Genomic DNA, 17,332 nt, shown 5'->3' with positions numbered 1-17,332 from the left:
CCAACTCAAAAAAAAAAAAAAGTAATTTAAAAGCAACCACTGGAAGCCAAGCGCAGCGACTCATGCCTATAATCCCAGTACTTTGGGAGGCAGAGGCAAGAGGATTGCCTCAGCTCAGAGGTTCGAGACCAGCCTGGGCGACATGGCAAGACCTTGTCTACACAAAAAAATCAAAATAATTAGCTAGGTATGTTGGCACTCGCCTGTGATCCCAGCTACTTGGAAGGATTGCCTGAGCCCAGCAGGTCAAGGCTGTGGTGGCCAAGAGCATGCCACTGCACTACAGCCTGGGTGACAGAGTGAAACTCCAACTGAAAGAAAAAAAAAGCAACCACTGCAAAGAGAGGAGATGGCCACGGCCCCTCCCACTCCACTCTTGTCTCTGACCTAGCACCACCCTGTGTGGCTGTGTCTGAGTTTCCCAACCAGAAGCAAAAAGCCCGTCTCAGATAACCCTCACAATACCCCCCACACTGGGGCATGCAGCCACCAGGGGACCTTCCTGGCCTGAGCTAGGGGCTAGGACAGCCAGGACTGGTGTCTGTGCCTCCAAGACATCTACCCTACCTAGACTCAGGAAACACACACATATGTCTAAAGGGAAAGATCAAAGCAGATGCAGGAAGAATTTTTTTTTTAAAGAAATCAACAAATTCGAGTTTAAAATACATGAATTTAAGGCCAGGTGCAACTGGTTCACATCTATGATCCTAGCACTTTAGGAGGCCAAGAAAAAATTGCTTGAGGCTAAGTTTGAGACTAGCCTGGGTAACAGAGCAAGACTCTGTCTCTACAAAAACAATTTTTTTTTTAATTAGCTGGGTATGGAGGCATGCACCTGTAGTCTCAGCTACTCGGGAGGCAGGAGGATCACTTGAGCCCAGGAGTTCAAGGCTGCAGTGAGTCTTTTTTTTTTTTGAGTTGGAGTCTCACTCTGTCACCCAGACTGGAGTGCAGTGGCTGCTCCCAGCCACCACAGCCTCGACCTGCTGGGATCCAGCGATACTTCCGTCTCGCCTTCCAAGCAGCAGGAACTACAGGTGCGCGCTACCACGCCTGGCTGATTTTTTGATTTATTGTAGAGATGAGGTCTCGCCAAGTTGCCCAGGTGGGTCTCGAACGCGCAGACTCAGGCAATCCACTCACCTCAGCCTCCCAAAGGCGTGGGATTTCAGGCTGAGCCACCGAGCCAGGCTTGCAGTGAGTCTTGATTGCACAACTGCACTCCAGCCTGGGTGACAGAATGAGAACTTATCTCTAAAGATATAAAAATAAAATAAGACACATGGATTTAGAAGGAATATTGAATTAGGTGCTGACAAGTTTTTCTGGGAAGGGCACAGCATAAATATCTGAGGCTTTGCCTGACTACTCCACTCTGCTGTTGTGGCAGCAAAAAGCAGACACCGAGACGTTCCCAGGCAGGTAGGGCTGTGTCCAATGAATGCTTACTCACAGACACTGGAATCTGAATGTCATGATTTTTTTCCTTTTTTATTTTTGAGCAGGAGTCTCACTCTGTTGTCCAGACTGGAGTGCAGCCTCCTGCTGGGCTCAGGCGATCCTTCCACCTTAGCCTTCCAAATAACTGAAACCACAGGTGCCTACCACCACACTCAGCTAATTTTTTTATTTATTGTAGAGACGAAGTCTCACCAAGTTGCCCAGGTTAGTCTGGAATCACTGGGTTCAGGCAATCCTTTCAACCCAGCCTCCCAAAGTGCTGGGATTATAGGTACGAGCCACGTCCAGCCCGAATGTCATGATTTTCATGTCATGAAATGTTATTTTGTTTTCAACCATTTCTACAATGTGAAAACCATCCCCAGGTCACCATAGGATTCAGTTCATGGGCCAGTTTGTCAACCCATCTTACGTGACAACACTAACAAGACTCAACCTGAATTTCTTCTAAAATTAAGACTTTCAAAGCAGATTATAAATGAGAGCGTGCCTGTGCCAGATGCCCCCACAGCGTGAGAGAGGTCAGCTTCCTCACACAGGACAATGGCCTGGCACAGCCCTCTGCTGGAACACCTGTGCCTGGCACAGCAGAGTGGCCCGAGCATTAAACACGCAGCACTGTTTTCAATGTCTAAAGAAAAACAAGGCGCTTATTAAAAACTTGAAGCATTCCAGCTTTGATACACAAAAGGATTTTGTTCCTAAGCCCCCAGCAAAACCCCACAAAGTTGTCACCAACTTGCACACCTGTTCCTGTGTCTGGACGTGATCAACAGAAAATTTCCCAGTGTATCTAAAAGCCTAACCACCACAGAAACCTCTTTCCCAGATCAGACAGGGAACACTGTCACAAACGGCACACACACCCAAGTGCTCTCTGCTCAGTGTATTTTGAGACTAGCTCCACATGTTGTTACTAACGTTGCCAGAAACCTGCAAAGAGCTCACCCTTATTGATAGGTGATCAGAACCCAGTGACACCCTCACTGCTTGGCAGTGTGTGTGAAGGTCAAAGCAAAGTAATGAACACATATGACATCCTCATGGTCATGTAAACCAGGTTTCCAGCTTGGGTGTGTCCTCGTGCGTCCTGTGCTCACCCTTCAAGTCCAGTTCACCTTCTGTGCCGGTGCTGCCAACAGCTCCCTGGACCCAGAGATGCATCTTAGCACTTCCTGTGCAGGGGTTGCTGGCAAAAGTGGCTCCTGAGCACGTTTGCAGGGGGAGGACAGAAAAGTTCATTCTACTTGGGTTGCATCAGCACCCCATAGCAACACTACTGTATGGAGCAACACATCCCTAAAGGGTGAGCCCTGGAAGGCTGAAACAGCAGGAACAACATCACAAAAACATCTGCCTGTTGGCTCTCCCTGAAAGAAGATGTGTCCCACATGGATGGGACATAACTGGGAGGGCATGAACGGCATTCAGTGCAGCAGAAAAATCAATGGTCACCGCTGCCACAGGCCAGCATGTCACCTCCAATGTGAAGAAAAGCTGCCCCAAGGCATTCCCATGACTTCTGTCATCTCTTCAGTTAAGCCTACACCCAGCATGGCTCCCCTTCACCCAAATGGGTGCACAGACATCAGGCCTGTACTCAGCAGCACAGAATGTTCTAGAGCCCAGGAGACCGTCTCATCCACTGAGTTAAGCTGGTTGAACCTAACTGAGATGCAAGAGGAGGAGGCAACAAGAAAAAACTGCTTCTGCTACCCTGAGGCTGTAAGAGGCACCACCAACCGCCAGGATCAGCAACTCAAGGCCGCCTCCCCTGGCCGCATCTTCTTGGCCTGCCCATTGGGCCCAGGCGGGGGACTCCGCCGCCGCCTTTCCAGCTGCTGTTGCAGTCTCTCCTCTTTCTTCTTCAGGTAGGAGGTCATGTTGTCAAAGGTAGCCTTATAGAGACTGCTGAAACTGGTGTCCGTACCGGCAGAGCCTGTGACGGGAACAAGAACAGATGCCAGGTGGGACTTGGCCTCTAGCAGTGGAACCTGGTGGACCAGCACTCAGAGCTCCTACAAGGTCTTCTTGCAACAGTGAGTTAAGAGTAGACCATGGAGTGAACTAATTATCAATAGACTGTGGAGGGCACCTTCCAGGATGGCTCCCACAGTACCCACCTCCTGGTGCCCATACCCGGATGACCCTGAGGACTCATCCCTAACAGAACAGGTTAAGAACAAAAGGATATAACTGGAACCAGGGCACCTAGGCCAGGACTCCAACCTGATGACAAACTCCTGCTCACACATTGAGGACACTGCGGCCATGCTATGAGCTGCCCTACGGGGAGAGCAGCATGGCAGAGGTTAGGGACGGCAGCCTCTGGCCAACAGCCAGTAAGGAAGTGAGACCCTCAGTCCACCAGCCTCAGGATTCAAGTCCTGCCGACCACTGAGAGTGAGCCAAGAGCACGCCCTGTCTGTGAACCTGAGGAAACTGATGGCCAGCGCCTTGACTGCAGCCTTCGGAGACCCTGCCTGAACTGCAGGACCCAGGTGGCCACATCCAGACTCCTGACATACAAAAACAGTAAGCCAGGAGTGTGTGGTATTCTAAGGCATTAAGCATGGGTCAATGTATTCCGCAGCAACAGAGAATATACCAGACTTGATCCAGATGTCCAGGCTTGAGGAACAATTGGCCACAGTCACAGAGACAGCCTCACTTGGGCAGGACACCACAAAGAGCCAGCTAGGAACCTGCAGGCCAGCGGCTGTCACAGCTTTGGGACCAACCGTCAGGTAGGCACGGTCTCCCGGTACTACTCACAATTCCACAGCATGGCCTACCCCTTTGCCCTCTTCCCACAAGGCCCCCCACATCTGCACTGTGACCAGGTCAATTTATCTGTGGAATACCTTGGGAAGGCAGAGTGGTCTGACTCGTGTGAAGAGACCCTCAGTAGGACTGTGCTGGCCACAGATCAGACACAGGACAAAGGACAGCACATGTTGGGCCACAAGCAACGAGGCCCTAATTGGTGGGGACAGATCCACTATGGCTGAAGGTGTTGCTAAATCATGCTGGGGACCTAAGCCCGTCACTGCTCACCCTTCAACACATTCAGAAATAAAATGGAGACAAACTCTCCAGGACAGAGCCAGCTGGTCACTCCAGGAAACTCTGAGCAGGAGACATTCGTTCAGCTCACTGCTAGCAGAAACACTTCTAGTCTGAACTAAGCTCCAAGCCCTAAGGAACCCCACCCGAGGGGGGGGGGAGCCGCGCCCTGTTGGCTTAGAGCAACAATTTCTTTGTTTGAATGAGGACACCTGGGTGCCATACTGGGTTAAATGATCCTGAAGACTCTTTTGCCTCAAAGCTCCACCCAATAAGGATGCAATGGAGCATCCAGAACTAGAGTCTGCAGTCTCCTGTCAGATGGGGGGATGGGGTTTATTCCTTCTATATCCTCTAATGCAGGGGTCTCTAACCCCTGCGCCACGGACCAGTACTAGTTCATGGCCTGTTAGGAACCGGGCCGCACAGCAGGAGGTGATCTGCAGGCAAACAAGCAAAGCTTCATCTGTATTTACAGTCGCTCCTCATCACTTGCATTACTGCCTGAGCTCCTCTCCTGTCATATCAGCACTGGCATTAGATTCTCACAGTAGCAAGAACCCTGTTGTGAACTGTGCATGTGAGGGATCTAGGTTGCACGCTCCTTATGAGAATCTAATGCCTGATGATCTGAGGTGGAGCTAAAGTGGTGATGCCAGCACTGGGGAGTGGCTGCAAATACAGATGAACATTAGCAGTGAGGTTTGACTGCAAAGAGACTATAGTAAATCAATTGTTTGCAGACTAATATCAAAACCCTATCAGTAGCCGGGCTCAGTGGCTCAGCCTGTAATCCCACGCTTTGGGAGGCTGAGGTGAGTGGATTGCCTGAGCCCACGGGTTCGAGACCCGACTGGGCAACTTGGTGAGACCTCATCTCTACAATAAATCAAAAAATCAGCTGGGCGTGGTAGCGCGCGCCTGTAGTTCCAGCTACTTGGAAGGCTAAGACGGAAGGATCACCGGAGCCTACCAGGTCGAAGCTGCGGTGGCTGGGAGCGGCCACTGCACTCCAGTCTGGGTGACAGAGTGAGACTCCAACTCAAAAAAAAAAAAAAAAACCCTATCAGTAAGTGGCAAGTGAGTTGATGTACTTCAACTGCATAGCTGCATCTGGTGGTATATTAGTTGTATAATTATTTATAATAGTATATATAATTATTTATATTGTATAATTATGTGCAATAACTTTATTATATTGCATCATATTTCATTACATTTCATTATATATATTTATTACATATAAATATATCTCTACATTATGTTATATATTTACATAAAATTTATTATATATTTATTATACAAATATAATTTTATATATTTTATTAAACATTACAATGTAATAGTAACAGAAATAAAAAGCACAATAAACGTCATATGCTTGAATCATCCCCAAACCATCCCCTCACCCCAGTCTGTGGAAAAATTGTCTTTCACAAAACTAGTCCCTGATGCCAAAAAGGTTGGGGACTGCTGCTCTAACGGCACCACCTGGGCCTGTGCTGGCTAGGACCCTTCGCTCAACAGCCCGCTGTCTTCTCCCTGAATTTGCAGGGACATGTGCTACTGCCCTGCCTCTCTTCCCTTGGTCCAGCTTTCCTGTCAGGACAATGACAACCCTGCACCTGCTCAGGGCCATGAAGACCCTCCAGCAGCCCGAGAACCTATCCTCCCAGTGGGGACACTGCACTTGCTGACACCAACTCAACAATTCCCTCAATACCAGTAGTCGGGGACTGGCAGCACAGCGCTTGCTCCCTCTGGGGCCACGGGATGTCAGCCCCGCTGTGGGGACTCCCAACACCCAGCCCTGAAGGCAGAGGGCACAATGCTGCTCCGACCTTGACCCCAGGGCTCACACATGGCTTTCATCATCCTAACTCCCATATGATGTTCCTTCCCTGGTCTGCATGACCCCCTCCTGCCCCTCCCTGCCTTCAGGATGGGAACACATGCACCACCGGGTCCCTACAGTGGGCTACAGTCTGTGATATGCTTTTTCTAGGGACAGTGTTGGGCGTGACCTGAAGGGCAGCCTGCGCTCACGTTCTCACCTTCCATCATGGCCCAGTTTCCACGAAGAACATCAGAGACTTTCTCTAACAAGGCACTTTCAGCAACAGGCTGTGGACAGGTGGGAAACCGTCATCAGAAAGAGACAAGACTGAAAGTCCAGCACCCAATGCAAAAACTGCTGGGCACACTGCAGGCTGATAGAGGCCTGAGGCAGAGGTCCACTCCTGCAGCCTGGCAACCCAGTGCATCTTTCATGGAAACCAGGAGTCGGCACCTGCACCCTGGCCTGCCGAGCCCATGGCGCAAGGACAAGCCCTTCACACACAGTTCAGGACTGTGTGCACCCACAGGCCCAACAGAGCCCACAGATCCAGCATGCACCCATGGGGGCAGCATGTGGTTACTACGTGTGAGATGAAAAGACTCAGATGACTTAGGTGCATTTCCAAAGCACCAGCTCAAGTGAGCTTTGGTGAGCAGCGGGGAAGCTCACAGAAAACTACCAGGACTTCATCAACCTGCCCAGGAGATGTGGGACAGGCAGAGGCATCACTCCCATGTTATGGGGTGGCCAGCACCAAGAGATGCAGGGTTCCCTAGATCCCCCAAGAGGAAGTTGCTATTACATGGACCTCACCCCCTCCTCTACCCAGGGGGACTCCATGTGTTCCAAGTGCCCAGCCAATGCCAGGCCCAAATCCACACTGACTGAGCCAGTAAACACTAAGCCCACACACCCAAGCAACAACAAGTGTGAAATGGGAAGCCTCAGGAAAAATATGCCAGTGATGGTGACTCTTCCCCCAAAAAACTGATACAGGCCTCACCACATGGGACAAGCTGGCTGAGCACCCAGCTCCCTTCACCCAATGCCAAAGGTCCCGGGCTCTGTCCCTAAGGACATAGCCCCTAGAACCCAGAAGTGACCGAGCTGAAAGAGGTCCATGGATGGACCCAAAAACCATGGCCAGGAACTCACTCTGTGATTACTCTCAGTATACACTTTAAATAAATGTATATGCCTTTTCACCAATTAAAAAAAAAACACAGCCAGGGGCTCGGTGGCTCAGCCTGTAATCCTGCGCTTTGAGAGGCTGAGGTGAGTGGATTGCCTGAACCCGCATGGGCAACTTGGCGAGACATCATCTCTACAATAAATCAAAAAATTAGCCGGGCATAGTAGCGCATGCCTGTAGTTCCAGCTACTTGGAAGGCTGAGGTGGAAGGATCGCCGGAGCCTAGCAGGTCGAGGCTGCGGTGGCCGGGAGCATGCCACTGCACTCCAGCCTGGGCGACAAAGTGAGACTCCAACTCAAAAAAAAAAAAAAGCCTATGGCTGCCAGCCCATCCCACGCTTATGGGACAGAGCGCCTGGGACATGGGGAAATCACCGAGTCTCACCTGCCACTGGCCATCCATGGGCCGACAGAGCACCAGGGGGGCTTCCCGGCAGTCCTGCAGGACCCATAGGCCCTGGGTCTCCTCAAAGGCCACGTCCCACACGCGGTGCTGGAATGACAGCTGCTGTTTATAGACCAATTGCTGACTGAGGGCATCGAGCTGGAAGATGTAGACCACAGGGACGCTTTCCATGGAGAAAGATAGGATGGTTATTAAGGCCACAGGCCACATGGGCATCAAGACAGCGCCTTGGCACTCAGGCCCAGGCAGCGCAGCCCACTAATGCCACCCTGAGGGACAGCTGTACCACAGGCACCAGCTGAGGTGCTCCCAAGTTCTTGACCCTGGAAAGCCATGAGCAACATGTGTTTGCTGTATAAGTCTGTAGGCTCTGGGTGACTCATGGCGCAGCAACAGGTTACCAGCCAGGACAAGGGGGAAGGGCAGAGAGATGCTGGCGCACCTGCAGGCAGCAAACAGGACGCCAACCTGCATCCTTAGCTCAAACAAGCTGAGACAACCTCCCTTGGTTGGTCACGGGGATGAGATGAGAGCGCAGAAAGCACCAGATTCCTCTCCTGGCAGGAAGATGTGCAAGAAGAACCTGCAGAGTTGCATCCCACTCCCTCAACCCGCCTCATGGGCACTGCCAACTCCCAGCTGGGTCTACCACGAGCAGTCAGAGGAAAGACTGGCAGAGGCAGACCCTACACCACGACCACCCCTCAGGGAATAGTCTATCATCACAAAAGACCAGGGAGAGGCCACGGTTACCTTCTAGCCAGTGGGTTTAACAGCAAGTCACAGACTCAGGAAGGAACCCACCCTTGTGCCACAGCATCATCAGAAAGTGAAATTCTCAGAGGGGGCACTGCACCCATGACAACATCTATGACCTGACCTCTTCAAGAAGGACATGACCAGTGAAAAAAATCTGCTCAACTTTCCCCACCCTGCAGTGTGCAGAACAGCAGACAATCAAGGTGCTACTACACTTACCAGTCACACAGAAGTGCCACACAACTCTCCTGGCACCAGAACACAATCCTGGATGCAGCAAACCTCTGAAAAAAAAGCAGTCGATGGACCACAAGGCCCCTGTCAGGACCCGATGCCGGGCCATTCTAATCAAACTGCTTACAAAGCCAAAAGCTGCTCTCAGTTCCACATCATCAAGGAGGGAAAGAGGAGACCGTGCTGGACTGTTCTGGAAATCAGGGGAAAAGAAGGGTGACAGAAGTCTGTTTTTCAAATGAGGTAACACGCAGAGACAGATGACAGAAGTCTCTCGGCACTTCTGGCCCTCCCTCCAACGCCTGTGAGATGCCTCCAAAGCCAGCAAAATGGGTCAAAAGACAAGAAGTGAAGGGAACAGAGGACATGGAAAAGATTATGAGTTCCAGACACAACTGGTCTGGAAGCTCCCACTGCTCCAAGTCATGTAGTTTGGAAGAAAGGGCTGGTACTCAGCCAGTCCAGGGAAGCCAGGACTCCACGGAGCTCTCCACAACAGACAGAAAAACCTGTCAAGAACCCTAACCAATGCCCAGGTGTTCTAGAGTGTCATGAGATCACTCCAAGGTGGATAGAGGACGCTGGGGTGGGCCCACCCTGGGTAACCCCGGTCTACCCCACTCCTGCCCAGCTGACAAGTCACCCAAGGACCACTATTTTTTATCATTTCAAAGCAGGACTACAGGTCTTTCTGTAAATCAGCTGCTTGGATGCAAAGGTCAAACATAAATTATCTCCCACTTACATGACGAGTTCACACAAACCTTCAGAATGTGAAAGACAAGACCTCTCCACATTGAAGAAGCTGGCATCGAGAGCTAAGAAACGTTTCTGGGCTAAGCAACTTCCCCGTCAAGCCAAGCAACTGGTGGGGGGCCCACACATACCCATCTGCCCCGGGAATGCAAGTGGCTACCTGGTGGCCCTGGGGCTCCGGTGACTCTCGTAGACTGGCCAGGTGACAGCACTGCAGTTGACAGCCTCTCCTATACTCCCAGAGCCTCAGGGTGCAGTCCTGCATATACCAAACAGATAGGTCAGTGCATGGGGTCACCAGGCTTCTGCCAGCCAGGTGACAAAAGGATGGCCAGGTGGGGTCAGGGTTCACTTGGTCCTTATGAATTAAAGGCTCCTCACACTAAATTACTGTGATAAGTTCACACAAACCATCAAGAAAAACAGATGACCCCCAACAGGAAAATAGGCCAAGGACGCCGGGCTCGGTGGCTCAGCCTGTAATCCCACGCCTTTGGGAGGCCGAGGTGAGTGGATTGCCTGAGCCCGCGGGTTCAAGACTGGCCTGGGCAGCGAGACCTCATCTCTACAAGAAATCAAAAAATCAGCTGGGCGTGGTAGTGCATGCCTGTAATTCTGGCTACTTGGAAGGCTAAGGCGGAAGGATCACGGGAGCCCAGCAGGTCGAGGCTGCGGTGGCCGGAAGCGGCCACTGCACTCCAGTATGGGCAACAGAGTGAGACTCCAACTCAAAAAAAAAAAATAGGCCAAGGACACATGACAACCAGATTGTCATATGCTAAACGGTCAAAGAACATGCCTGCCTTGCTCGGGCCAGGCATGCACACACACGCATGCAGACACTTCAATCATGTATTTCCATGGGAAGACATGGACTTGTGACCACTGTCCCACTTCATTGTTTAAGAACCATGGAAAGGACAAGCTCATCAGCTGCCATCGAATGTTGACACTTCAGGAACCAACACATGAAACCAAGAGACTCAATGCTCTAAAAACAATCATAAATGAGAAAGGGGAAGCCAGGATTGGCAGTTCACACCTGTAATTTCAGCACTTAGGGAGGAAGAGGTGGGAGGATTGCTTGAGCCCAGGAGTTCAAGACTAGCCTGGGCGATTTGGGAAAACCTCATCTCTACAATAAATCAAAAAATGAGCTGGGCATGGTGGTGCGTGCCTGTTGTTCCAGCTACTTGAAAGGCTGAGACAGAAGTAACACCTGAGCCCAGTCAGTCAAGGTTGCAGTGGCTGGGAGCATGCCACTGCCCTCCAGCCTGGGCAACAGAGTGAGACTCCAACTCAAAAAAAAAAAAAAAAAGGCAAAAAATTAGCCAGGCATGGTGGTACCAGCTACTTGGGAGGCTAAGGCAGAAGGATCACCGAAAGCCAAGAGGTTGAAGATGCAGTGGCCATGAAAGTGCCACTGAACTCTAGCCTGGGCAACAGAGTAAGACCCAGACTACTCAGGAGGCTAAGGCAGGAGGAACACTTGAGCCCAGGAGTTCAAGGTCAGACTGGGAAATGATACCAAGACCCTGTCTCAAAAAAAAAAAAGAATTTTTTTTTTTTTGAGTTGGGAGTCTCACTCTGTCACCCAGGCTGGGGGGCAGCGGCATGCTCCCGGCCTCAACCTGATAGGCTCCTGCGATCCTTCCATCTCAGCCTTCCAAGTAGCCAGAACTATAGGCGTACACTACCACACCTGGCTAATTTTTTATTTATTATAGAGACGAGGTCTTGCCAAGTTTCCCGAATGGGTCTTGAACCTGCGGGCTCAGGCAATCCTCTCGCCTTGGCCTCTCAAAGTGCCGGGAGTACAGGCTGAGCCACCGAGCCCAGCCTCGAAAAATTTTTTTCAAGTGCATGTGGCCAGGTGCCTCAACCCCTAATGCAGAATTGTCCACCCTCCAGACAGGCTGCAAGAACGAGCCATGGGGCTAATATGATTAGAACCCCAGAACCCCCAAGAGTCAGAGGCCTCTGTCAACATTTTGTAACTGAGATCCTGATGCGTCTGTAGATGGAACAGCAGCCCTTAGAGCAGAGCCTTCCACACACACTCCAGTTCCCCACACATGTGAACACACCCCCCTACACACATACACAGCTCTGAATGAATGGCTGTAAGCAGGCAGGGAGCCACAAGCAATGCTAGGATTCGGAATCCATGAGCCATCTAGGGGATAGCTGCTGATGACGGGACACGTGGCTAGGAACAAAAGACTGGTTCTGTATCCCCACTCCCGCCAGGGCCCTTCCCACCCACCTGCAGGTGCTAGCCATGGGATGGAACCCAGAGGTGAGCGAGCACTGAGCAGAACACTTACCCCAGAGGAGGACAGGAGCAGCTCAGGATGACTGGGAACCACAAAGATGCAGCTCACAAACCTACATCAGGTAGAGCAGCCTCAGCCACCACGGCGCCACAGGCTGGCTCTTCCTCACAGGAAGAGAAGACTCTGCCTCAACCCCCCCACCACCTCCAACAAATCCGGCCAGCATGGGAAAGAGTAACATTGAAAGGAAGTACCTGCAGAAACCTAGAATAAATTTAATTTAGTGTAGTCTTTTTGCCTCAGCATAGCCATTTTTACTAAGACTTTACCCGACATGCTTTGAATCTAGCAAAGGTTAGACACAGACAAGATAAATTTCTAATAGGCAGGTTTTAGGAAGCGTTCAGACATTTTAAAATTACATTTTACTGCAGGCCAAGCGGCAGCCTACCCCATCCCTCCATAAATCTCTATCAGATGCAAGACCAGGACAGCCCAACAGCCCAACCTTTTGATTTATGGTTTAGCATAATAATCTCAAGTAAACCTTCAGGTTCCTTGTCAAGGCAGAAGATCAAAGATCACTCCTTGACGGGCTGAAGCCATAGAAATGATAAATAAGACCACCTTTTTAACTAAAGAAGATTGTGGATTGGAAACATCTGACAAGACTCTTGCAGGAAAAACCCCTCTACTTGTCTCCCATCTAACCCACCACCATGGCAGCAATCAAGTGACTAACCCACCCATCTGCCTGCTGCTTATCACCTGACATCAGTACCTGTGCTTACCTGCCCCGTTGTGATGACGTGGAGCACATCATCACCCAATCACCTTAATGACTTTCCCCCATCCAAGGGGAATGGTTAAAAGGACTCAATCATGAGCACCCATTTTGGCATTGCCTTGCTAAGCTATGGTGTGGCCATGTGCTCTTTGAGCTATGGCCAGCCCATGTTTTATTAAGCTTTGCCCCCCTCCCCTACCTTGGGGAGTGAATCTCCTCTTTCTCTCTAATTTACTTTCTAAATAAACTATATTTTCCAAACTAACTTCTGTGCAATTCTTTGCATCTTACATGCAGCCCTGAATCACACCAGACACCCCACACCCCCAGCAAACCTGACTTAACATTCTGGAGGCCCCACTGGGAATAAGACTCTAACATTTTTGGAAGTTCCACCGAGATGTGCCCTAACAAACACCTTTAACTGGGTGACAGCCCCTGCCCTGGGGCAAGGTGAGTAGGGCCTGGGTCCCCACCAGCATGGCAACTTCTAAGCCACACCAGCCGAGAGAGCCACGTATCTGTGCCCCCTGCAGCAGTTTTGCTTGGGGCAGCTCCACGGGCTCCCAAGCACTATCTTGACCCAAGGCACCCACAACAAAAGTTGGCAACAGAGGAACCTCAAGGGAGACTCAGAAGACAGAGCAGTGTGGGAGGGCAGCCAAGACCACAGGCAGATTAGAATCGTGATGGTCCCCTAACGAAAACTGAGTGACTCAGTCAGAGACCTGTCTCTGCTGAGCTCAACTCAGTCAGTCAACAACAGCACAGGACACAAAGTCACAACCACTCCCCATCAAAACAGTCATCAAGAATGACCCAAGCCAGGTGCAGTGGCTCCACCTGTAATCCCAGCACTGTGGGAGGCAGAGGTGAGAGCACTGCCTGAGCTCAGGGGTATGAGACCAGTCTGGGCAACTTGGCAAGACCTCATCTCCACAATAAATCAAAAAATTAGCTGGGTGTAGCTGGGCTTGGTGGCTCAGCCTGTAATCCCGTGCCTTGGGAGGCTAAGGTGAGTGAACTGCCTGAGCCCGCGGGTTCGAGACCCACTTGGGCAACTTGGTGAGACTTCATCTCTACAATAAACCAAAAAAAAAAATTAGCCAGGTGTGGTAGCACGCACCTGTAGTTCCAGCTACTTGGAAGGTTGAGGCGGAAGGATTGCCAGAGCCCAACAGGTCGGGGCTGCGATGGCCGGGAGCGGCCACTGCACTCCAGTCTGGGCGACAGAGTGAGACTCCAACTCAAAAAAAAAAAAAATTAGCTGGTGTGGTGGCGCGTGCCTGTGGTTCCAGCTACTTGAAGGCTGAGGTGGAAGGATCACCTGAGCCCAGGTCGAGACTGCAGTGGCCCTGTACTGCACTCCAGTCTGGGTGACAGAGTGAGACTCCAACTCAAAAAATAAAAAGAGTGATCCTAGCAGCCCAGCTCTCCAGGAACTTGTCCTGCCTCAAGCACCTGTGAGGGTCACAAGTCCCATTTTTCTTCTCACTCTAACACAGTGACTTGGAGCGATCCCTAATGCATGGGCTCCCTGGGGACCCCTACGACAGGGTGACCCATGTGGCTTACTTCACCTCCACCAGTCATGGCCTCCACTACCTTGTATATCACCTGACCTGGGCATGCCCACAGCCAGGCCCCACCCAGGACTGCTTTCTTATCTCAAGTCCCCTAAAAGGAAGAAACACCAACCCACGCCCCAGGACAGACATGGGACAGCACGCTCATTACTGAGAGCACATGTGGCCTCATAGTCCTCCACCCAGGGATGCTTTCTTATCTCAAGTCCCCTAAAAGGAAGAAACACCAACCCACACCCCAGGACAGACACAGGACAGCACGCTCATTACTGAGAGCACATGTGGCCTCATAGTCCTCAACAGGAAAGGACAGAAACCATCATTTCCACAAGTTTAGAACAAAATTGTAAAAAACAAATTATGACTTATTTGTCCAGTCACTGAAATACCTACTGAGTGCCTACTCCATGCCAGGCACTGTGTTGACTGGAAACAGCAAGAAACAAATCCAACCAAAAAGCCATGAGGACACTGGAAGGAACAGGCAGAAGGACACAGATATTTAAACATCAGCAGAGAGCACAGAAAGTGCCATCTAGACAGACAGCTCCAGACACAAATGGAAGCCACGAGTGTCATTTCAAACTTGCTCACCACCATGTTAAAAGGTAAACAGAGGCCGGTACAGTGGCTCACACCTGTAATCCCAGCACTTCAGGAGGCCGAGGCAGGAGGACTGCTTGAGCCCAGGAGTTCAAGACAGCCTAGGCAAAATAGTGAAATCTTTGTCTCTACAAAAAGTAAAAAAATATTAGCTGAGTGTGGTGGCATGCACCTGTAGTCCCAGCTACTCTAGAGGCTGAGGTGGAAGGATCACCTGAGCCCAGGAGGTTAAGGTTGCAGTGAGCCATGACCATGCCACTGCAATCCAGCCTGGACAACAGAGTGAGAACCAGACTCAAAAAAAAAAAAGGCAGAAACAGGTGATGTTAACGTAACTATTGTTTTCATTTAACTCCATATATCTAAGTGATGGGCACGTCCCTGGAGGGGTGGTCAGAAAGATCCCCTGAAGAAGAAGGTACAATCAAGGAGAAGGGAAAGCAGGGTGAGGAGTTGTCAGGGGAACATTCCCTTCAGCAGAAACTGCATGAGCAAAGGCCTTGAGACAGAAGCTGTGCCTGGTGGGGTCAGGGAATTGCAAACACCTCAGTGACACACAGCAGACAGGAGAGAGCCAAGGGCCTGCAGGTTCCTGGAACTCCAGAGCTGGGTCACTGGAGAACTAAATCAAAGTCAAAATAACCTGTCATGAGGTACAAACTTTCCAGCCATAACCTTTCTGAAGGTCGTTTTGCATTATATTAAGAATTAGAAGCCGGGTTCAGTGGCTCAGCCTGTAATCCCAGCACTTTAGGAGGCTGAGGTGAGGGGACCGCCTGAGCCCGCAGGTTTGAGACCCGCCTGGGCAACTTGGTGAGATCTCATCTCTACAATAAAATTTTAAAAAATTAGCTGGGCGTGGTAGCTCACGCCTGTAGTTCCAGCTACTTGGAAGGCTGAGGTGGAAGGATCGCCGGAGCCCAGCAGGTCGAGGCTGCACTCCAGTCTGGATGACAGAGTGAGAGTCCAACTCAAAAAAAAAAAAGAATTAGAAAGCCGGTGGCTCAAGCCTGTAATTCCAGCACTTTGCAGGGGTCAAGGCGAGAGGATTGCCTGAGCCCAGGGGCTCGAGACCAGCCTGGGCAGATTGGTGAGAATTCACCTCTACAATAAATGAAAAAATTAGCTGGGCATGGTAGCATGAGCCTGTAGTTCCGGCTACCTGGAAAGCTGAGGCAGAAGGATCCCTGGAGCCCAGTAGGTAGATGCTGGGGTGGCCATGAGCATGCCACTGCACTCCAGCCTGGGTAACAGAGTGAGACTCTGACTCAAAAAAAAAAGAAAGTATAAGCAATCTCAGAACTGAATCTAACCCCTCCAATTTCTCCCCTGCCTCAAATAATGCATTTTAATCCTCTGCACTCAGATGTCCCGTGAGGGAACATCATAAATCTAGCAAACCACTCAGCTGTCCCCTCTCAGGTAACATAAAGAGACTGCTGAATAAAATTACGACAGCGCTAATTTTTTAAAATGTATGTTTCCTTGAAGTCTTCCATTAAAATTGCCAAAAAAGCAAATAAAGAGATGAAATATACACTGAGATATGATCAATTAGTTGAGAAGTGGTTTTTAGGAACCACAAGTGTGTCCTTCCACATCTTCTTCAAAAAACAGACTGGACAATATAGTACATGTTATTAATGCGGAAGGAAGAAAACAAGACTGCATTGTCTGCTCAAATAGAAAAACACCAGGTGAGCCAGACTCAGTGGCTCAGCCTGTAATCCCGCACTTTGGGAGGCTGAGGTGAGTGGATTGCCTGAGTCCGCGGGTTTGTGACCTGCCCGGGCAACTTGGCGAGACCTCATCTCTACAATAAGTCAAAAAATTAGCTGGGCGTGATAGCGCGCGCCTGTAGTTCCAGTTACTTGGAAGGCTGAGGCAGAAGGATCGCGGGAGCCCAGCAGGTCGAGGCTGCGGTGGCTGGGAGCGGCCACTGCACTCCAGTCTGGGCAACAGAGTGAGACTCCAACTCAAAAAAATAAATAAAATAAAAACACCAGGTGGAAGCTGTCATTGCACAACATGTATCAATGAACCTGCAATGCAAGTTAGTGACTGTTTCACGTTTCCACAAGTTAGAAAAATATAAGATACAAATTTTTTTTTTTTGGTCATAAGTTCCTGAATGTTCAAAATTCAAAATTCCATTGTAAGCCAAATATCATTACAATAAAACAATGGTTCCAACACTATACTATTTAATATGAAGTGACTCAGGCCAGGTGTGGTAGCTCACATCTATAATCCCAATACTTTGGGAGGCCAAGACAGGAGAACTGCCCGAGCCTAGGAGTTCAAGACCAGCCTGGGCAACACAGAAAGATACCATTTCTTTTTTTTTTTTTTTGCTTTTTTTT

At 50.2% G+C, this 17,332-nt stretch overlaps 1 protein-coding gene across 2 annotated transcripts in view; it reads right to left on the bottom strand.

Moving 5' to 3' along the window:
- Window positions 1-3,205: 3,205 nt before the first annotated feature.
- The window catches only part of WDR4 (WD repeat domain 4), a 33,964-nt gene continuing 19,837 nt past the window's right edge, over window positions 3,206-17,332 (bottom strand). For both annotated transcript variants that reach the window (XM_008070179.1, XM_008070180.2), the window contains exons 6-11: window positions 12,045-12,105; window positions 9,878-9,976; window positions 8,947-9,011; window positions 7,948-8,131; window positions 6,585-6,654; window positions 3,206-3,403 (exon numbers count right to left, since the gene is read on the bottom strand). In XM_008070179.1, coding sequence (XP_008068370.1) covers window positions 3,216-3,403; window positions 6,585-6,654; window positions 7,948-8,131; window positions 8,947-9,011; window positions 9,878-9,976; window positions 12,045-12,105 — 667 coding nt within the window. In that variant the 3' untranslated portion in view covers window positions 3,206-3,215. The remainder of the gene's footprint in view (window positions 3,404-6,584; window positions 6,655-7,947; window positions 8,132-8,946; window positions 9,012-9,877; window positions 9,977-12,044; window positions 12,106-17,332) is intronic.

Source organism: Carlito syrichta, unplaced genomic scaffold (assembly GCF_000164805.1).
Source record: "Carlito syrichta isolate Samal-C Ts95f unplaced genomic scaffold, Tarsius_syrichta-2.0.1 Scaffold313176, whole genome shotgun sequence".
NCBI classification, from domain to species: Eukaryota; Metazoa; Chordata; class Mammalia; order Primates; family Tarsiidae; genus Carlito; species Carlito syrichta.
Note: the sequence above shows the minus strand (reverse complement) of the source record. Positions and strands in the feature narration are given on the sequence as shown.